Source organism: Ochotona princeps, chromosome 1, assembly GCF_030435755.1.
Source record: "Ochotona princeps isolate mOchPri1 chromosome 1, mOchPri1.hap1, whole genome shotgun sequence".
Lineage (NCBI taxonomy): Eukaryota > Metazoa > Chordata > Mammalia > Lagomorpha > Ochotonidae > Ochotona > Ochotona princeps.
In genome coordinates, this window is record NC_080832.1 from 115,133,407 (window position 1) to 115,154,744 (window position 21,338).

General features: G+C 55.3%; 1 protein-coding gene across 4 annotated transcripts in view; it reads left to right on the top strand.

Moving 5' to 3' along the window:
* TNXB (tenascin XB) overlaps positions 1 to 21,338 on the top strand; it is a 58,238-nt gene that overhangs the window by 28,412 nt on the left and 8,488 nt on the right. For 2 of the 4 annotated variants that reach the window (XM_058665254.1, XM_058665255.1), the window contains exons 12-25: positions 1,812 to 2,144; positions 5,560 to 5,868; positions 6,687 to 6,995; positions 7,387 to 7,665; positions 7,857 to 8,165; positions 8,757 to 9,071; positions 9,190 to 9,516; positions 10,008 to 10,361; positions 12,165 to 12,461; positions 13,587 to 13,919; positions 14,337 to 14,690; positions 16,967 to 17,299; positions 18,459 to 18,782; positions 19,338 to 19,691. In XM_058665254.1, the coding sequence (XP_058521237.1) occupies positions 1,812 to 2,144; positions 5,560 to 5,868; positions 6,687 to 6,995; positions 7,387 to 7,665; positions 7,857 to 8,165; positions 8,757 to 9,071; positions 9,190 to 9,516; positions 10,008 to 10,361; positions 12,165 to 12,461; positions 13,587 to 13,919; positions 14,337 to 14,690; positions 16,967 to 17,299; positions 18,459 to 18,782; positions 19,338 to 19,691 (4,530 nt within the window). The remainder of the gene's footprint in view (positions 1 to 1,811; positions 2,145 to 5,559; positions 5,869 to 6,686; positions 6,996 to 7,386; positions 7,666 to 7,856; positions 8,166 to 8,756; positions 9,072 to 9,189; positions 9,517 to 10,007; positions 10,362 to 12,164; positions 12,462 to 13,586; positions 13,920 to 14,336; positions 14,691 to 16,966; positions 17,300 to 18,458; positions 18,783 to 19,337; positions 19,692 to 21,338) is intronic. The other 2 variants (XM_058665256.1, XM_058665257.1) reach the window with 2 other exon arrangements.

The following is a 21,338-nucleotide window of genomic DNA, read 5'->3' on the forward strand; positions in this document are numbered from 1 at the left end:
TCCCCCTTTCCAAGCCCTGGAACCATCTCTTGCACTGGTCTGCCCTCCCCACTCCCCTCACCCCACTGTTTTGTATCAGCCTTCTTCATGGCCGGCGTCAGGCATGGTCATGTCTGAGCTTCTGTCACCTGCTCCCCATACTTTCCCTACTGAGTGCTGCCCTACTCAGAGATAGCTGATTCAAGTGTCCAGAAAGAGCTACCAGCTCTTTCCACCATGAGGAGGGCTGTTCCTAGCTCCAGACTGGCCGCTGCATGGCCACGTGGGGAAGGAGACCCCCCTCCACCCTGTCCCCACCCCCACCCCTGGCCTGTTCCTCTGCCCGCTAGGCTCCCCCAGCCTGGCTCCCTTTCCAAGGCTCACATGCTGTTAGGCAAGAGTTTGAGGCCCCATGCCAGGCGTGTGGACTCTGCAGCTGGCTCTCCACAACCTGCTTACAGGCCCCAGTGCATGTGACTTTATCTCTGTGTCTCAGCTTTCCCTTCTGACATGTGAGGATAGCCAGTGACAGCGTTGTTAGAATTAGTGGGCTCATGCATGTTTAACCCTTGGTCTCCTGCTGTTTCAGAGTGACCTGCCATCTCTCCCTGACAGGATCCCCTTCCTGTAGACATTCTCTGTCCCTCACTCCCTACTGGCCCCATGCTTGGTTGCATCACTTGCCTCTTCAACCTCATGTCCCTTACGTCTCCTGCCCAAGAGCCAGGGTGTGAGTCATAGAGGGCCTGCCTATGCAGAGTCTTGACAAAAACCTAGCTGCACAGAGCTGCAGCTTGGTGCCCATAGGGTAGGGGAAGGGGTTCCCACACCAGCCAGGCCCCACCTGGGGCTGGAGCCCTGCCTTAGTGTTTCATTCCTTAGGTTACAAGAGGAGGGAGGGAGAGGGCTGCCTGGCCTCAGCAGGGGCCAGTCCTGTCCTCCTGGGAGGAGAACACATTGGAGCGGGATGAGGAAGGGAAGAGGCCTCACTTCCCATTTTGCCTGTTTGAGGTCAGTGTTGGCCATGAACTCAAGGTAGAAGAAACATCTGAGGTTTCCTCTGTCTCCAACCCCCATCAGAAATGAGGAGAGACCCCCATGCCCAGGAACCCACTAGGACCCTCTTGCCAGCAGGGCAGGGCAGGCCCTGGGGGCCGTCTACCCTTGCTCATCTCTGAGTGACCTGACGCCCCTCCCAACAACTCCTCCAGGTCCTAAACCAAGGGTGGGAACCTTTTTCTGTCAAGGACCACTTGAATATTTATAGTATCACTCATGGGCCGTATGCCATCCTCAGCTTAACAATCAGCGTGCTGCAGATTTGCTGAAATTTGAGTGCCACCTGTAGTTGTCCTGGCAGGGCCAGGCCAAGTGACTTTATGGACCCTTAAGCAGCCCACTGGCTGCCTGCTTCCCACCCATGCTAAGTCCACACTTAAAGGCTTATTTTCATTTCATTTGAAAGGGAGATGACAAGAAAGAGACAGAACTTCTGTCTGCTGTTTTACTCCTCCACATGCCCACAGGAATTGAAGCTGGGTCAGGTCAGAGCCAGGAACCTTGCAGCTCTGCCCAGGTCTCCTAGTCTCCAAGGAGACTAGGACCCAAGCACCTGAGTCATTGCTGCTACTCCCCAGCATTTGCGTTAGTAAGAAACTAAGTGGAGTCAGGACAGGAACCCAGGCTTCCTGGTGTTGGACGTGATCATCCCATGTGGTGTTTTAATTCCTCCACTGTATGCTGGACCCTGGTTGGACATCGTAGCCCCTGCTGATCCATCAGTCATACAAGTACCCCTCATTCATAGCCTGTGTCCCCATCTCTTCTCCCAGCCACTCAGGAGATTGTGGACAAGACCCCTGCCCCGACAGAGCCCAGCACAGAGGCCCTGGAGACCCCCGAGGAGCCAGTCCTGGGGGAGCTGACAGTGACTGGGTCATCCCCAGACTCTCTGAGCCTGTCGTGGACCGTACCCCAGGGACACTTCGACTCCTTCAGCATCCAGTACAAGGACAGGGAAGGACGACCCCAGGTGGTGCGCGTTGGGGGAGAGGAGCGTGAGGTGGCTGTGGAGGGCCTGGAGCCGGGGCGCAAGTACAAGATGAACCTATACGGCCTGCACGAGGGGCAGCGCGTGGGCCCTGTGTCCACCGTGGGCGTGACGGGTGAGTGAGAGGTAGGGTCTGTTTGGCTCCCTTCCCCTGCTGGTCCCCAGCTTCCCTGTCACCAGTTGGTCATCCTTGTCCAGTGGAACCATGCTTTCTATTTTGCCTAGGAGGACCTGCAAAGATCAGGGCCTCAGTTTTCTTGGCTGTGAAATGGGGATGCACCTGCCTACAGAACTCTGGTGCATGTCTAGTGAGTCAGCAGGTCTGATAGACAGTCAGGGTTGTTGCCATGGTTGCCAGAGTCCTTTGTTCCCCCAGTGAGTTTGGCTTCCTGCTTGGTTAGAACACGCATGAAACCCTGGTCTCTTGTAAGCGTTAAGATTCATCTAGGGAAGACCAAAGCACAACACTCTGCCCTCCCCGGCAGGTTCCAGGGCCCTGGACCTCCATTGGCCTGTCTGGCCAGGTCACGGTGAGGACAGAGTCTCCTTTTACCCTCTGTTCTGTCACACAAAGACCCGTATTTTCTAGAAGCGTATTTGACTCCAGCAGAACCGATTTAAAACCTGATGATGGGGAAGTGGGTTTCTAGAATGTGGCTTCTGCACTTGCATAAAGCTCAGTTTCACAGTGACTTACTTCACTTTGCTTCCAGAATCTTCTATCCCTGAGTTCTTGGCTTTGCCTCATTTGGCACTGATAGGAGGAGGAAGGGAGAGCCAGGCTAAGCTGCCCTTCTCGGGGCCCAAGGCAGCAGGGGAGGCTTTGTATAGCCCAGAACATGCTGCCAGCATCTGCCTCAGGGTGACACCGTCTGTCCCTCTGTCTTGGGCAGCCAGCCTGGGCCCTGTGAGGTCCCTGGGGTAAGGCTGGGCACTGTCAGTGCTGGCTGAGTGGTGAGGTCAAGGGGAAACGGCAAGCCAAGTTCCACTCCTGACCTCGCCAGTTCTGTGCTTGTCATCTTGAACAGAGCACCTCCTGACACTCCTGCTTTCTCACCTTCAGGATGGAGCAAGTGCCGTGCACCTGCCCTGAGAGGTCGTGGGTCATGATGTCACCTGCCTAGCTTTTGTTCAGAGCACCAACTTTGCTTTTGTTCATATCCTCCAGCAGAAAGCATTATCTCTGCATTCTAATGCCAAATGGTTAGAAGTACATGCAATTACAATAAGATGCTGGACTCTATGTTTGGTATATGCTTGCAATGGGGGAATCTCAACTGAACTTGAACTGTGGTTATGCAACAAGGTGGAGGAATCCACCATGGTGGGAGGGTTTGGGGAGGGGTGGGGAGAATCCCAGTACCTATGAAACTGTGTCACATAATACAATGTAATTAATGAATTTAAAAAAAAAAAAAAAAAAAAAAAAGAAGTACATGCAATTTTAGACAAATATGTATGATTTAGAAGGTTTGTGGAAATGATATGAAAAGATTATTTTTGTGCAAAATTTTAAAAAGAACTATGTGTAACTTCTCATGGTACTCATTTTCCATGAGCTTTTTGAGTATTCCTTGTAGTTTTTATCTGTATTTTTAGATTTATTTATTTGTTTGAAAGGCAGAGTTACAGAGGGAGAGAGAGAGAGAGAGGGAACCTTCCATCTATTGATTCACTCCCCCAGATGGTTGTGATGATCAGTGTTGGTCAAACCAAAGCAGGATCCAGGAACTCCATCTGGGTCTCTCACATGGGTAACAGGGACTCAAACACTTGGGCCATCTTTTGATGCTTTCCCAAGTGCATTAGAGGGAGTTGGATCAGAAAAGAGGCATCTGGAACTCAAACAGGCACTCATAGGGGATTTGCTAGTGTTGCACATGGCACCTTAGCAGACTGTGCCACAATATCAGCCCCCTGTACAAGTTTTTAAGCAATTTTTGTTTTATTTGAAAGACAGAGTCAGTCACAGAGAAAGTTTTCATCTGCTGGTCTACTCCTCAAATGCCCACAACAGCCAGGGCTGGGCTAGGGTGAAGTCAGGCGGTGGGAACTCATACAGGTCTCCTATATGGTGGCAGGGACTCAAGGACTTGAGCCAACACCTGCTACCTCCTGCAGTGTGTCTCAGCAGCAAGCTGGGTTGAAGTGGAGTAGCCAGCTCAAACCAGGCACTCCCATACTAGATGTGGCATCACAAGTACAAGCTGTGCACCAGCTCCCTGCCCTTTATGCCCATTGTATTTTACATACCCTCCATTAAAAAGAGAATGGCCCTTTAAGAAAAGAGTGAGCATTGATGTTCATGATTGGAACAGGAAGGTGAAACAGCTGGAGCCCGCAGAGCAGGCAGGCTGTGCCTGGCACACTGTACACGTTGTGCTGCCGCCAGAGCGGAACTGCGTGGGTGCTGGCTAGAAGCTTTGTGAATGAAAGACTACCCCAAATGCAGCGTGGGGGCTGTCCTCAGTGGAGCTGTGCCACCAGCAGTCCGCCATCATGGGGGTTGGTGTCACACCCTGGTGAGAAGCAGAGAGGGCAGAACTGAGCAGAGGGGATGCTGCAGGGACTGATGAGGTTAGAGGGTGTGGGATACACTGGCACAGGGAGCTGGTCCCTGCCTGGGCTCCTACCGGGCCCTCCCGCTCCTTCCTTCTCCAACCATACCCTCTCTCCGCAGACTCTCCTCTGCTGCCTGGGGCTTCATCAGCAGACCACAGCCAGCAGGTGCCACCTGTTGGGAGCTAGCTGTGCTGCAGTGGCTCTTAAAAGGCTTTGTGCCCCAACCCCTCTCCACTGCTTGACCACTTGGGACCGCCGTGCAGTTCAGCCACGAAAGAATGCTGCCTTGGTCCCAGATACCATTTGTGCTGGAGCAGAGGGCCTGATTGGTCCTGCCTGAAGCTACTCCTTGGCTTGACTGGTGTGATGGAAGCCGCTGCAGGGATAGGCTGTGGCTACTTGGAGGGCAAGGTTCTTGTCGCTGTAGGCCCAACACTTGGAAGAGGAATAGGAGTGGTCTGGGAGACGTGACAATGCAGTAGGTGCCTGACTGTGGCAGGCTGTGATAGTAGTGACAGGAGGACATTTCATGGTGGCAGATATGGGGTGTGAGAGAGGCCGCAGGGTGACCCTGAGCAGCTGGAAGAATGAGATGTCGGGAGGTCCAGGAGCTCCATTTGGGACTCTGAGTTTGAGAGGTACTTCGGGCATCCAAGGAAGAACTGGAGCCAATCCAAGTCTGGGGGTTAGAGCAGGGATCTTCATGGGCTGGGTAAGGTGCCCCACAGGTGGAATTTCAGTCACTTCCCAGGGGCTTGGTGGCAGGTCACACCTCCTTCCCTGCCCCAGCAGGACAGCCCCAGGCTCCTAGCCAAGCTCTGGTGAAGGCTGGCCAGACGTCTGGGTGCTGATTAGTGCAGGTTTACTGTGAAAGTAACTCATGGATGCCACAAAGGTCACAGGCATCTCTATCCCCGAGGAAAAACGGATCCCTTCCTAACAATTCTTCCCCACCATCTCTTTCCCAGCCCCACAAGAGGAAGAAGAGGCTCCTGTAGCCACACAGCCACCCCTGGAGCCACGCCTCGGGGAGCTGACAGTGACGGATGTGACCTCCAACTCCGTGGGCCTCTCATGGATGGTCCCCGAGGGCCAGTTTGACTCCTTCATGGTCCAGTATGAGGACAGGGATGGGCAGCCCCATGTGGTGCCTGTGGCTGCAGACCAGCTCAAAGTCACTGTCCCCAACCTGGAGCCAGCAAGGACCTACAAGATAGACTTCTATGGGGTCCATGGGGGGCAGCACGTAGGCCCCCTGTCTGTGGTGGTCATGACAGGTGAGCAAGGGGCCCAAGGCGGGGCCCATCCCTGGTTACTCAGAACTCCCTCACCTGAGACCCTCCCCAGCCCTGCCCTGGTGCCTACACTCTCTCACTGAGGGATGGATGCCTGCTGCTCTCTTGTGGGCCCACAGGGTTCCTGTATGTCCCCAAACTCCTCCAGGGGATGGAACCTCCTCTGCCCTCAGTCCCTTCCCCTTCTGCCAGCTGTCGGCAGCTGTTTTCCTCCCATCTCTTTACCATCCTCCTATGACTTGGCCTGCTCTCAACGCCCTCTGCTGCCCTGTATTATTGGGGTGAAACCACAATGCAGTTCACACAATCTTCTCTCGGGCAGACAGGGCTGCCTTTCCCAGTCCCTGTCAACCTTCACCCTGTCACCCAGTTTACCACCCCGTGTGGTTTCCTGCACTCAGGACCTGTGTGCCCCGCTCATGCATGCAGTGCTTTTGAATCTGTAAACTAAGCGGGTAGGATTATAAAGGAGAGTGGTTTTATGGAGGTGTAGGTGCAGCTATTGAAGTATTTCTAAAATACTACAATTCCTGCTGTTTCAGCACCAGGACTTGGTGGCACGTTCAATGGTCCACCAGGTGTGACAGCAGTGGAGGGTGCAGGAATCCTGCTATAGCTTGCAGTGCTGCACTCATGTCTGTGGTTCCCACTACTGGTACCACATCGCCCCACTATACTGGTCTTGCTGTTGAAGTCGGTGAAAATAGAATGGTAGCTGCTGCCTCCTTAGTTCCAGCCCCCCGGAGGGCCCGTGAGGTCTCTGAGAGCTCAGCTTTGGTCCTTGTCTTTCTGTATTGCAGATCCCCTCCCTCCAGCCCCCACCACCGAGGCCACGGAGCCCCTGGTGGAGCCGCGCCTAGGGGAGTTGATGGTGACAGGCGTGACTTTAGACTCTGTGGTTCTCTCATGGACAGTCCCTGAGGGTGAATTTGATTCCTTTGTGGTCCAGTACAAGGACAGGGCTGGGCAGCCCCAGGTGGTACCTGTGCCCTCAGACCAGCGGGAGGTCACGGTCCCGGGCCTGGAGCCCTCCCGCAAATACAAGTTTCTGCTGTTCGGTATCCAGGACGGGAAACGACGTGACTCAGCCTCTGTGGAGGCAAAGACGGGTAAGGGGGGCAGGTAAGAGGAGGGCAAAAGGGAGGGGGCAGGCTGGGGAGCAGGTAGGGAGGGCAAGTAGGAGGGGGCAGATAGGGGACAAGAGGGAGGGGCTGGTGGGAAGGGGTTGGTAAGAGGGGACAGACAGGTAGGAGAGGACGACAGCTTCTGGGGTGGGAAGTGAGAAAGTCTCTTTCCCCAGAGGTGACCTGAGATGGAGAGTTCCCCCTACCCATCAGTGAACAGCAAAACAGCCTATAGTAGAGGGTGGGGGAGAATGGGTGTGGAGCTGGAGACTAATGGAAACCCTTTGGGCAAGTCCCTCAGGGGTGCCCATCCACAGTGGGAAGCAGTCAGGGAGTCGTTTATAAAAATAGGCACAAAAACCCTTTCTCTCACCAGGTGATGCCAGCCCAGTGGCCCCGCCCCGCCTTGGGGAGCTGTGGATAACGGACCCCACTCTGGACTCACTGCGTCTCCACTGGACAGTTCCTGAGGGCCACTTTGACTCTTTCATGGTTCAGTTCAAGGACAAGGATGGGCCTCAAATGGTGCCCGTGGAAGGCCACTCACGCTCAGTCACAGTGGGCCCTCTGGACGCTGGCCGCAAGTACAGATTCCTCCTCTATGGCCTTGTGGGCAAGAAGCGCCATGGCCCGCTCTCCGCCGATGGCACCACTGGTGAGGGTCAGCCACTGATGGGCCCTGCTCTGTTCCCCAGAGGCCCAGGGAAGCGGGTGGTTTCATGTGACCGCAGCCACTCTGGCTGAGACCCCCGTCCCTGCATGGTGGCACAGGCCCATGCTGGCCTTTGAGGTTACCCAGTCTTCCAGAATCAGCTCAGCCTCTTTCTCTCTGTGTTTCTATTACAGAGAGCCCCCGTGCCATGGAGGAGACTGGCATAAAGCGGACCCCGAAACCTCGGCTCGGGGAGGAGCTGCAGGTGACCGGAGTGACCCCGGACTCGGTGGACCTCTCATGGACAGTCTCTGAGGGCCAGTTTGACTCCTTTGTGGTCCAGTACAAGGACAGAGCTGGGCAGCCTCAGGTGGTGCCCGTGGCAGGCAGCCTCAGGGAGGTCCGTGTCCCGGGCCTGGAGCCAGCCCGCAGGTACAAGCTGCTGCTCTATGGGTTGCGTGACGGCAAGCGCGTGGGGCCCATTTCCACCATGGCCATGACCGGTGAGTGGGGCTGCGGCCTGGACACCCCACACCTCTTTCCCACCTGGCTTGTGGGATCTGGTTTTGGAGCTTCTTCCCATCTTTACTTGGTGGGGAGGGATCTGCCTTATGGAGGCTTCACTTAGGTGCATCACGAGTCATCCTGAAAGAGAATAATTCCTGCATTCTGGCTGATGTGTGTGTCATGGCCCCCGGCCACAGCCCATAAAGCAAACCCTTGCCCCACCCCAGTCCTGATCTGCTTGGTTCTAGATGTGTGTTCTTGCATTTCCTTTGACAGAATCCTACGACATGAGGGTTCTTTCCAAAGTCCATGGAAATGCATCTTAGAACAAAGCTACTCATGGATCTCAGAATTTCTTGCACCTCACCTTTTGATTCCATTTCTTTTGAGCCTCTGAAGTCCCCTTTTATGCAGCCTCTTGTCTTTCGCTTCTTACACTGAGCAGAAAGCTTTGGAAACTCATTCATGAGTATAAGTGGGTCTTCTGATGCTGACCGCTGGCCTTCACCTCCTTGGCTCCTCCTAAGAGTCCTGGTGCAGTGACCAAACAGCCCCCTGGTCTCACCCCCAGTCTTTCTCTGAACCAGTCCCCAGGGAAGAACCTGAAGGCGAGATCAAGGCCACACAGCCTCCAGCCCCAGAGCCTCGCCTTGGGAAGCTGAGAGTGGAGGAGGCCACACAGCACGGCCTGCGGCTCTCGTGGTCGATGATCGAGGGAGAATGTGACTCATTCGAAGTGCAGTACACAGATGAAGACGGGCAGCTCAACGTGGCCACTGTAGGGGGTGACCAAAGCGACATTACCCTGACTGGCCTGGAATCTGATCACAGATACCTGGTGACCCTGAACGGATACTGGGATGGGCAGCGCGTGGGTCTTGGCCGCATCGAGGCCCATACAGGTCAGCCAGGGAATGCTGTCGGCTTTATTTCAGCTGGGCAGAGTCTGGGTCAGGGGGAGCAAGGTCGCCCTGGCCAACTGACCTTTCAAGTCCTCTCTTTCTTCATATCTCGGTCCAGTCGCACAGGAAGAGGAGGAGGATCAGCCTTTAGAACCTACTACCACAACTCCCGAGTCCCCCACCAAGCCACGCCTCGGGCAGCTGACTGTGACAGACGCCACCCCCGACTCCCTGAGCCTCTCCTGGACAGTCCCCGAGGGACACTTTGACCACTTCCTGGTCCAGTACAAGAACGGAGACGGGCAGCCCAAAGTGGTGCGGGTGCCAGGCCATGAGGATGAGGTGACCCTGTCGGGCCTGGAGCCAGACCATAAGTACAAGGTGAACTTGTACGGCTTCCACAGTGGCCAGCGCACGGGCCCTGTGTCAGCAGTGGGGGTGACTGGTGAGTGGGCATCACAGCCCAGGGCCGGGGTGTGTGGGCACCACAGCCGCAGGACAGGGGTGAGTGGGTGCTGTAGCCCCAAGACAGGGATGAGTGGGTACCTTAGTGCCATGGAGGAATGAGTGTGTGCTGCAGGCCCAAGGCAGGGCGAGTCTGTACCACAGCCAAAAGCAGGCCCGGGAGGGTGAGGGAAGGTTGAGCCGCTGGCAGGAGCCAAGGACTGGACAGAGATTCTGGCCTTGTAGTGGCTGAAGCCCTGACCCCTCTGCTCCGCCCTGTGGGCTCAGCTCTTCCCCTCTAGGAAGGAGGGCTGTGGGCACATGGCTATGTTGAGGCCTGCTCTGGGGTCCCCACAGCTGCCTTGAGTGGGGCTGTGTCTATCTACTGTTAGCCCAGCATAACCAGCCCTAAGAATGAGCTCTTTCCTGGTCCCCTAGACCCCAGGACCACTCCCTGGGGTTCTGCCTCACCTCCCTGTTTCCCCTTCTCAGCTGCCGAGGAGGAGACACCCTCAGAACCCACAGAGGTGGATGAGATCCCCACCCCCACAGAACCCAGCACAGAGGCCCCAGTGCCCTCCGAGGAGACAGTCCTGGGAGAGCTGACGGTGACTGGGTCATCCCCAGACTCTCTGAGCCTGTCATGGACCGTACCCCAGGGACACTTCGACTCCTTCAGCATCCAGTACAAGGACAGGGAAGGACGACCCCAGGTGGTGCGCGTTGGGGGAGAGGAGCGTGAGGTGGCCGTGGAGGGCCTGGAGCCGGGGCGCAAGTACAAGATGAACCTGTATGGCCTGCACGAGGGGCGGCGCGTGGGCCCCGTGTCCACCGTGGGCGTGACGGGTGAGTGGTGCTGAGGCACCTTTTGAATTTGACCTCCGGAACATGGAGCCTGTAGTGTCTGCTTCCCTGGAAACTCTGAACCCTAATATTGCAAACCTCCAAGCCAGCCTCCCACTCACCCCACAGGACAAGTGGTCTGGGAGAGGGAGAGAAATCCCATGGAGTCTTGAGGCACATGGTACAGGCCCTATGTCTACATCTCTGAGCTGAGGGCTCACTCATTTTCGTGTGATTCTGCTTGTCCTGGGAAACACAGAGAGCCTTCTTTGCATGGGATTGGGACCCAGTCTCTGGGATATTAGTTAATCCAACATGTGTTTATCAAATAACTTTAGGAATTTTCCATCCATCCTAAAAAGTGCAAAACAGTTCCCCACCCCAGCCTTCACAGACCTAATTCTGTGTTTAAAGCCATGCCCTCTCTCATGTTCACACTCTAGCAGGTATACACCATGTGCTGTTTGCTATCTGGCTTCTTTCCTAGAACAGAAACTCGCTGAAGGTTATGGTGTTCAGCATTGAAGGTTACTTGTGTTGCAGCATTAGCAGGACTTCACTGTTTTTTGTTTGTAAAGAATGAAAGACAGGGAGACACAGAGATCCTCTAACTACTGGTTCACTCCACACATGCCTACAAAAGCTCAGGCTGGGGTAGGTCTAAACCAGAGCCTAGAAATCAGTTTAAGTCTCTCATGTGGGTAATAGGGAGTCAAGTACTTGAGCCATCGTCTGCTGCTCAGAGTACGCCTTAGGAAACAGAGCAGAAGCAGAATAGCTGGGGCTCAAACCAGGTGCTTGATATGGGACATGGGTTTCCCAAGCATCAACTTACCTGCTGTGCCCAGTGCCTTCCACTTCACTGCTCCGTGTTGCCCAGTACTGTTCCATTACCTAGGTATTACTGTACAGCAATAATTTAAATATCTTCCAGAATCCTGTATTTTATTAATTAACATTTAAGTATCTCTTTTTTAAAAATTATAATATTTTTAGTTGGAAGGCAAAGTTACACAGAGATAAGGAAAGACACAGGGAGGGAGAAAGGGAAAAAGAAAATGAGAGAGAAAGAGAAAGAGAGGTGTCCTGTTGGCTGGTTCATTCCCCAAGTGGCCTCAACAGCCAGAGCTGGGCTGGTCCAAAGCCAGGAGCCACGAGCTTCATCTGGCCCTCTCATGTGGGTGCAGGGGGTCCAAGGACTTGAGCCATCCTCTGCTGCTTTGCCAGATGCATTAGCAGGGAGCTGGATTGGAAGTGGAACAGCTGGGATTTGAACAAATGGGATGCTGGCACTACAGGTGGAGGTTTAACATAATATACCAGCGTGCAGCCCAGTGTTTTTCTTTTTAAGATAATTATTCTTAAGAATACTTTTTAAGTTATCCATACTGCAATCACCTTACCTTTAAAAAGAAGCAAATATTCATTAGGATCACTGAGAGAGAAGTTAGTGCCGCAGTCCCTTGTTTTCTCATTATTGCTGCTGGAATCAGACCAGCTGCAACTGAGAGAACGGAAACGTTCCTTTGGTTAGGGCAGCTCACATGAGGTGAGACATTAGCCACGCAGACATCAGAGGGAAGAATGTTCAGGGAGAAGGATGGGAAGTAGGAAGACTGAGGCAGCAGACTGCCCAGCAGGTTTGAGGGACGGTGAGGGAGCCACAGCACGCCTTGGAGGATCACTATTGGAAACAGACCCAAAGTGGGGCCCAGAATCGGCCCCGCTGCTGACCTGAGTCCCAGGATGCTGGGACCACCGCTGCTCCTGCCAGCGACAAGAAGGACTCTGCTTGTATCTCCACAGCCCCTGAAGAGGAGCCTCCTGCTGTCCCCCTCCCGAAGCCACACCTGGGGCAGCTGACTGTGACAGACGCCACCCCCGACTCCCTGAGCCTCTCCTGGACAGTCCCCGAGGGACACTTTGACCACTTCCTGGTCCAGTACAAGAATGGAGACGGGCAGCCCAAGGTGGTGCGGGTGCCAGGCCATGAGGATGAGGTGACCCTGTCGGGCCTGGAGCCAGACCACAAGTACAAGGTGAACCTGTACGGCTTCCACAGCGGCCAGCGCACAGGCCCTGTGTCAGCGGTGGGGGTGACTGGTGAGTGGATGCCTCAGCCCAGGGCTGGGGATGGTGTCCTTTGCTTGTATTCGGGATTCAGACATCTTCATCCCACTTCCTCTGGCTGATCCCTGGTGCCCCTGACACATCTGTTCCTGCTCACGCCAAACTTTGGTGTCTCCCATGCACATACACACACGGGTGCTCAGGTCCTTGAAAATGGGGCCTGTGGTTTGATCGGAGCCTGAATCCAACAGCTGTGTGACATGTGAGCCCCTCGCCCCCTCTGTGCCTCCCACACCTGTCCTAAAGGCCAGGGCATAATTGTGCCCGGGCTCACACACCAAATGAAAGGCTATCGGAAACTTCCCCCACACTGAGGAAGGTTCTGAAATCTCCTGAGGAAAGGTGCCCCCGGTGACTGATTCCTTGTATATTAAAATAACACCCAGTCCAGTTGCTATGGATACTGCCCATTGAGCAGGTATTGAACATTGAGCATCCCACAGCCCGACTGGGTGCTCTCCTTTCATTGATGCCTCCCGTGGCAGTTTTCTGAGGCTTTCAGTGAGCTGTCACCCCCAGAGGCTTGAAGCCACTTTCCAAAAAGGAACATGGGTATTGTGTAGCTCAGCTGCCGAAGCAGAATAACACCCTGTGTGTAACACACAGAAAACTAAGAAATCAATGACAGCGTAGCAAGTGACTTCACAAACGGCCAAAGAGCTGGCAACCCTGGGGCCACACAGCCCCAAATGCCGCAACTGCACAGCTGCCCTGCATGGGCAGATCATGTTGCCCTCTGCCATGTGATCCAAATCAGTTTCTAAACATGTTCAAAAAAGCGCATTATAGCCAGGGGTGCAGAGCTAATGGGATTCCTGTCCTGTGTGGGTGTGCCTATGAGGAACCTGCTGTGGGTCTGATGGGGCCAAGCCTTAGTGTCTGTACGCCCAATATCCACTGAGGGGCTACGCACGTCCTGATCTCATGGGGTCCTGACCCCATAGTGACTTCGCCTCTCTGGTGACCAAACCTCCAAACCAGGGCAGTGACATCTTAACCCCAGGGCCACTGGCATTCAACAATGTGTGTATTAGAATCGCAGGAGCTGGAAGGAACCTGAGATGCACACTTACTCGTTCTCTCTGTCCCTTGATACAGCCCCCAGAGAAGATGAAGGAACAACATTAGCCTCGACTGAAGCCCTGACCTCGACCCCTGAGCCCCCCACCAAGCCACGCCTCGGGCAGCTGACTGTGACAGACGCCACCCCTGACTCCCTGAGCCTCTCCTGGACAGTCCCCGAGGGACACTTTGACCACTTCCTGGTCCAGTACAAAAACGGAGACGGGCAGCCCAAGGTGGTGCGGGTGCCAGGCCATGAGGATGAGGTGACCCTGTCGGGCCTGGAGCCAGACCACAAGTACAAGGTGAACCTGTACGGCTTCCACAGCGGCCAGCGCACAGGCCCTGTGTCAGCAGTGGGGGTGACTGGTGAGTGGGTGCCTCAGCCCAGGGCAGGGATGAGTGGGTGCTGTAGCCCCAGGGTGACCTGGGAGTATGAGGGAAGGTTCAGATCCACAGCCGGGCGCCAAGGACTAGGCGGTGATCCTGGCCTTGTAGTGGCTGAAGCCCTGACCGCTCTGCTCCGCCCTGTGGGCTCAGCTCTGCCCCCTGCTGGGCGGGAGGGTGGTGGGCACATGGCTGTGTTGGGGCCTGCTCTGGGGTCCCCACAGCTGCTTTGAATGGGGTTGTGTCTGTCTACTTTCAGCCCAGCTCACCAAACCCCAAGGATGGTCTTCTTTGAAGGGACCTCATGCCCCAGTAGTAGCCATGGCCCCCCTCTTGGTCTCCTAGCCCCCAGGACCCCTCCCAGGCACCATGCCTCACCTCCATGTCTCCCCTTCTCAGCTGCCGAGGAGGAGACACCCTCAGAACCCACAGAGGTGGATGAGATCCCCACCCCCACAGAGCCCAGCACAGAGGCCCCAGTGCCCTCCGTGGAGCCAGTCCTGGGGGAGCTGACGGTGACTGGATCATCCCCGGACTCTCTGAGCCTGTCGTGGACCGTACCCCAGGGACACTTCGACTCCTTCAGCATCCAGTACAAGGACAGGGAAGGACGACCCCAGGTGGTGCGCGTTGGGGGAGAGGAGCGTGAGGTGGCCGTGGAGGGCCTGGAGCCAGGGCGCAAGTACAAGATGAACCTGTATGGCCTGCACGAGGGGCGGCGCGTGGGCCCTGTGTCCACCATGGGCGTGACGGGTGAGTAGAGCTCCTGGGAGAACTGCCTGTCTCCTGTGAGTCCCTAGGTGACCACTGTGGGTCTGGGCTCAGCTCCCTTCCCTGTCCTCCTGTCGGTGGTTAATGCTTTGCCTCCCATAACCTCTTTCTCTGTCATGCTGTCATCTCCTGAGGCTTAGCTCCTAGCCATGTCCGGGACAAAATGTGCCAAGCACAGGCCAGCGCTGCCTGACCAGAACTTTCCTTTCTTTCCATCCTGATTACAGGATTCTCTATTACAGTCTCTCTCTCCTTGTGTCTTTCTTTCCTTGTCTGTCTTGCTGTCTGTCTCTATCACGCACACACACAGAAGAAACAAGGTTATGTGAGACCACATTGCAATGACTGAATAATTTACACAACACTTAGAAAATGAGCTATTGTGCCTCCATTGTCATGTTTTAACTTACATGTTAGATTGAAAAAAAAATTACAGAGCCCAGCATTTTTGTCAGGGTGCTAATCACAACCATTCAACAATAATAGGCATGACGAGAAGACTGGAAAGAAACTCACCCTACGGGTACACGCTTTGTTAGGCAAAATAGAGTGTTCCAGCAAAGTGTTTTTTTCTTCCCTCCTCTTTTATTCTTTTCTGCATTGTCCAAGTTTTCTTCAATGGCAAGCATTTCTTTGGTAATTAGGAAAATAGGAAAAATATAATGCCTTTGGCTCCTTACACGCCATCTGTTTCCTCCCCCATCACACTGGCAACTTACTTCCTCTCTAACTATGAGACAGGCCAGAATTTCTAGTCCCCTGAGCAGGCAAGGGAGGGAGCACCACAAGATGGATTCAATCCCAGCACTGTCACAGGCTGCCCTCGCTGAAATCTTCCCAGGCAGGTCCTTGTGCCTGCTGGAGTGTTTCTCATGAGGTCCTGCAGATGGGGGAGCATCCGACCCTCAGACAGCAGGCAGCAGAGGCCTGATGCCCCACACTCTGTCCCCGAGAGCGCCCCTCCCCAGCAGAGACCATTCTTACCCACTCGCCCTGCTCCTGGAGCAGGCTGTGCCTTGTTCCTGTTAGTGGGTTCAGTGGCCTGCCTGTGCTTGAGTGAGGAGGGAGAATGGGAGACACACAGCCAGGGGATGGGCTGCTGGTAAGTCTGTCCTCTTGGCCCCTGTCACAGCAGTTTCCCAGTACTCACGGGGCACAGAAGCCAAGAGAAAGGACTGTAACTCTTACCCTTCTTGCTTTGCTCTCCACTGTAGCTGACTTGACTGCTAATTTGTTTCAAATTTGTTTGAGAGACACAGACAAACATGCCCATCCACTGGTCCACTCCCCAGATGCCTGCAGTGGCTGGAGCTGGAGCCAGGAACTCCATCCCGGTCTTCCGATCTGGGTCTCCCGTGTGGGTGACAGAGCCCAGTCTCTTGAGTCAGCACATCTGCCTCCCAGGGTTGGCATTTGCAGGCAGCTGAGGTCCAAAGCCAGAGTCAGGCACTGACCTGAGGCCTGCTGCCGTGGGAAGCAGGCGATAGCATCTTTGCCACTGACTCCACGCTTATTAACTTTTATTGCCCATAACTTCCTTTGAAGCCCACATTTCTCTAGTGAAAAGAATATAGCAACAGGACGGAAAGTTTGAAAAATAAAAAAATTCCTGGTCCCACCCTCTGCCGTAATAAACACCCTTACAAGCAATATGCAATGATGCGTTCCCTATCCACATCTCACACAGCTCCTGTACTCTCTGGGCAGAGGGCCTACAGGGAGATCCTGGTTCTTTAGGCCAGTTATGCTGCGGTCATTTACCTTGCGGCTAGGCAACCTGCATTCATCATCATTGTAATGGTTATTTGATGCCTGGTGGTGAAAAGGCTGCAGCCAAATTCATTCTCTTCCACAGGTCCTTTGGCTTCCTGACACATTCTGCTGTCATGAATAATCCCTTAATGAGTTCTTCCATGCTATAACTTTTTCCTGCTTTTAATCATTTTCTTAGGATAGGTGCCCAGAAATGGAATTATTGGGTCAGAGGAAATGAGCACACTATGTTGGCTCCCACACACATGTCCCAGTTGCATTCAGAGGTTTGTGAGAGAGCAATCTTGCTAAGGGGACAGGACCAGGGCTGCTCTTCCACATCTCTCTCCTCTGTGAGTGACCACTTGTCACATTTCATGACCCCTCGTGTCCCTAAGCCCGTGCTTGAGGAGGACGCTAGCTGGACGGGCTGACTGCCCCCACTGACCGTATCAGCCATGCAAGTTCCCCTCACTGATAGCCTGTGTCCCCATCTCTTCTCCCAGACATGCAGGAGATTGTGGATGAGACCCCCACCCCCACAGAGCCCAGCACAGAGGCCCCAGTGCCCTCCGTGGAGCCAGTCCTGGGGGAGCTGACGGTGACTGGGTCATCCCCGGACTCTCTGAGCCTGTCGTGGACCGTACCCCAGGGACACTTCGACTCCTTCAGCATCCAGTACAAGGACAGGGAAGGACGACCCCAGGTGGTGCGCGTTGGGGGAGAGGAGCATGAGGTGGCCGTGGAGGGCCTGGAGCCAGGGCGCAAGTACAAGATGAACCTGTATGGCCTGCATGAGGGGCGGCGCGTGGGCCCCGTGTCCACTGTGGGCGTGACGGGTGAGTGGCCATCGAGTGAGATGGGGTGATTTGGAACGAGGAATCAGGTGCTGTCTGCCACAGTGCTACTTTGGCACATCAGATGCCTGGGAACTTGCTGAATGGTGGGATTAGGGCCAGAGGGTTTGGGCCAGAGCCCAGCACTCCGTTTGTCCAAGCAGAGCCATGTGATGTGGCTGTTGCTGGCTCGGGAAACCACCTCTGAGTGGTGAAGCTGCAGGAAGAGGAAGCCCACAGCCAGGTGTGCCGCCAGCCTTGTCTGAGAGCAGGTCCCTTAGAGCTAGGTTGCGACTGGAGTGGGAAAAGAAGCAGGCATGGCTCAGATGGCTGGGTGGTGAGCTTTGAGCATTTTAGTGGTTTGGAAAATGTGCTAGATTGCCTATGTCCGGTGATGGTTGCTGGTGGGGCTGCTCTCTGTCTCCGTCCATCACAGTGACAGGCACATTGGGCGGTTGTTATCACTCCATGAAGTTGCCCGTACTTGCTCGGCCACAGCAACCCCATGCTGGGCTAGGCCAGTGGTGGCAGCCAAGGCCTTGGTGGCTCATCTGTGTTGGGTGTTTTTCAGTTTCCCGGGGGGAAGCAGGGAAAGAGACACCTCTAAGTTTATATACTGATGGAATCAAGGAATGGGGCCAGGCAGAAATCCAGCAAGTAAAGTGGGTGAACATTAAAGGTCTGGGGCCAGAACATTAAAGGTCTGGACAGAACCTAGGAAAGCGCTAGTCAGCTTGGCCACAGAGACAAGGGATACTGAGGTTTGTGGTTGGGCAGGGTTGATGGGGCAGCTTATAGGAGGAAGGTGTCCACTGGGGTGAGCCTGGGGCAGGGCCAAGCTCCAAGTGGCTCTTCTCTGCCAGACCCCGACCCCATCAGAGGATCCTGCCCCAGCTCCTCCTGCACCAAGAGCCTGGGGAGACTGACAGAGAGGTAGCACTCAGGGAGCAGAGCCCATGGGTGGGGACATCTGGAGGATATGGGTAGGACACTGTGGTGCACCCTGGGTGAAGGAGCAACTGAGGACAAGGATGGGCCCAAAGCACTGCCCACTTCTTAACCGTGTGAGCCACCAGGCCCTGACACTGTGCTCAGCTCTCTGACCTGGGCTGTACCTGTGGTGTCTGCTGAGAGCCCACTGTCCCCATGTATGTCTGTCCAGCTCCCAAGGACGAACCTGTCACCACTCAGGCCACACCCACCGCGACTCCCGAGCCCCCCACCAAGCCACGCCTCGGGCAGCTGACTGTGACAGACGCCACCCCCGACTCCCTGAGCCTCTCCTGGACAGTCTCCGAGGGACACTTTGACCACTTCTTGGTCCAGTACAAGAATGGAGACGGGCAGCCCAAAGTGGTGCGGGTGCCAGGCCGTGAGGATAAGGTGACCCTGTCGGGCCTGGAGCCAGACCACAAGTACAAGGTGAACCTGTACGGCTTCCACAGCGGCCAGCGCACAGGGCCTGTGTCAGCGGTGGGGGTGACTGGTGAGTGGGTGCCTCAGCCCAGGGCCAGGATGAGTGGGTGCCAAAGTCGCAGGGCCGGGGTGAGTGGGTGCCTCAGCCCAGGGCAGGGATGAGTGGGTGCCAAAGTCGCAGGGCCGGGGTGAGTGGGTGCCACAGCCGCAGGGCAGGGGTGAGTGGAGCTGCGGCCCAGGCGAGGGGTGAGTGAGCACCACAGCCCCAGAGCAAGGGTGAGTACATGCCACAGCCCCGGGGCAGAATTCAAGAGGGTGAGGGAAAATTGAGCCCCTGGCTGGGCCAAGGACTGGGCAGTGATCCTGGCCCTGCAGTGGCTGAGGCCCTGACCCCTCTGCTCCTGCTGGGCAGGAGGGCTGTGGGCACATGGCTGTGTTGCAGGCTGCTATAGGGTCCTCACAGCTGCCCTTAGGTGGACCATGTCTGCTGGTCTGCTGTCATTCCAACTCACCCAGCCCCAAGAACTGGTTTCTCTGAAGGAGCCTCAGGCTCTGGTGGCCACGGCCCTAGCCCCCAGGACCCCTCCCAGGCACCATGCCTCACCTCCATGTCTTCCCTTCTCAGCTGCCGAGGAGGAGACACCCTCAGAACCCACAGAGGTGGATGAGACCCCCACCCCCACAAAGCCCAGCACAGAGGCCCCAGTGCCCTCCGAGGAGACAGTCCTGGGAGAGCTGACGGTGACTGGGTCATCCCCGGACTCTCTGAGCCTGTCGTGGACCGTACCCCAGGGACACTTCGACTCCTTCAGCATCCAGTACAAGGACAGGGAAGGACGACCCCAGGTGGTGCGCGTTGGGGGAGAGGAGCGTGAGGTGGCCGTGGAGGGCCTGGAGCCGGGGCGCAAGTACAAGATGAACCTGTATGGCCTGCACGAGGGGCGGCGCGTGGGCCCCGTGTCCACCGTGGGCGTGACGGGTGAGTGAATGAGGGCAGAGCAGCGTGGGGAAGTTGGCTGTAGGACATGGAAGCTGATCACTGCACAGCTGGTTTTGCAGGGCTGTGTAAAAAGGACACTGTGCTTGGGTAGTTTTACACTGGAATCTTCATTTTAACACGTGTCTTGTTCCTTGGACACCTCTGCTTCTCAGAGCACACTTTGGGGATTCTTAGTGGAGTTATGGAGTTTGCAAGGGTCCCCTCTTTTAAGTGTGTGCTGAGTGGTTAAGAACCAGGAGTATGAAGACTTTATGGGAAGACAGACAACTGCGATGGCGTACATATCCTTGAACAATCTGAAGCCCCCCGTCCCACCACATATGCTTCCACAACTGGTCTTTCAAAATTGAATTTTTAAAAAAGATTTATTTTAATTTTATTCGAAAATCAGATTTATAGAGAGGAGAGATAGAAAGATCTTCCTTCCTCTCGTTCACTTTCCAAATGGCCTCAATGGCCATAGCTGAGCTGAGCTGAAGCCAGCAGCCAGGCGCTTCTTCCAGGTCTCCCACATGGGTGCAGGGTCCCAAAGACTTGAGCCACCCTCCACTGCTTTCCCAGGTCATAAGCAGGGAGCCAGATCAGCAGGGAAGTAGCCAGGAAGCCAACTGGTGTCCATATAGGATGCTGGCACTTCAGGCGGAAGATTGGGTTGCTGCACCACTGTGCCAGCACTTCCACATTGGAATTTTACAGCAATTCAGTATAGGTTCCCTTTCTCTTCCCTGAACCCTCGGCAGCCACCAGCCTGCCTCTCTGTCACTTCCGGATATTTAGGGGATGACACTGTTCTGGGCTTTGCTTGTGTGCTGCTTTCTCTACACACAGCGTCCCCAGGGTCATCTGTACTGCGACATCCTTCAGCTAAGAGAGAGTCCTGCACACATACAACCCCATTCTGCTCTTCCATTTTCCCTTAAGTGGTCAATTGGTTGCTGGCAGCTTTGGGCTGTTGTGAATGGCACTGCCTTGGGTATTTGTGGACCAATCAGAAACCATATTTGCATAGGAAAGTTCCTCCCACAGTGGAAATGGACCTGCCCTTAGAACTTGGTGAAATAATGGACTTGTACCCAGGCCCTCAGTGAGGCTAGGGTCCTTGTGCTGTGTCCTCCTGGGACTCACAGCAGTGGGCAGACTGGCTGTGAGCCAGCAAACAGTCCTGGAGGTGACTTGTGTTGGTCAAGCCAGGGAGCCAGGCCTGGATGGGGGTTGGATGCTCTGCCTGGCTGGCCACAGTGCCCAGGTGGCACTAAGATCTGGGCTCAGGCAGGGTTGGCTGGGGACAGCTATAGGAATAAGGCAGGGTGTCAGATGGTGTCCCTTAGGGCATCTCTGCTGAGTGCCGCCCTGTCGCCCCGGCTGCCCAGGAAGCCTGGGGAACTGGAATGGAGGGAGGTGACACTCAGGGAGAAGAGCCTGTGGGACGGGGCTCCTGGGGGATGTGTGAAGGACAGTGGGGTGCGCCAGGGTGAGCAGACAGCTGGGGATAGGGACAGATCCAGAGCACAGCCCGCTTTTGAACCCGTGTGGGAGCCAAGAACAAGCTAGGAGATCAACTTGATGCCAAGGAGACCCCTGTGAGGAGAGGCCCTGTGAACAGGAACCGGGCGGGCCTTGGTGAGG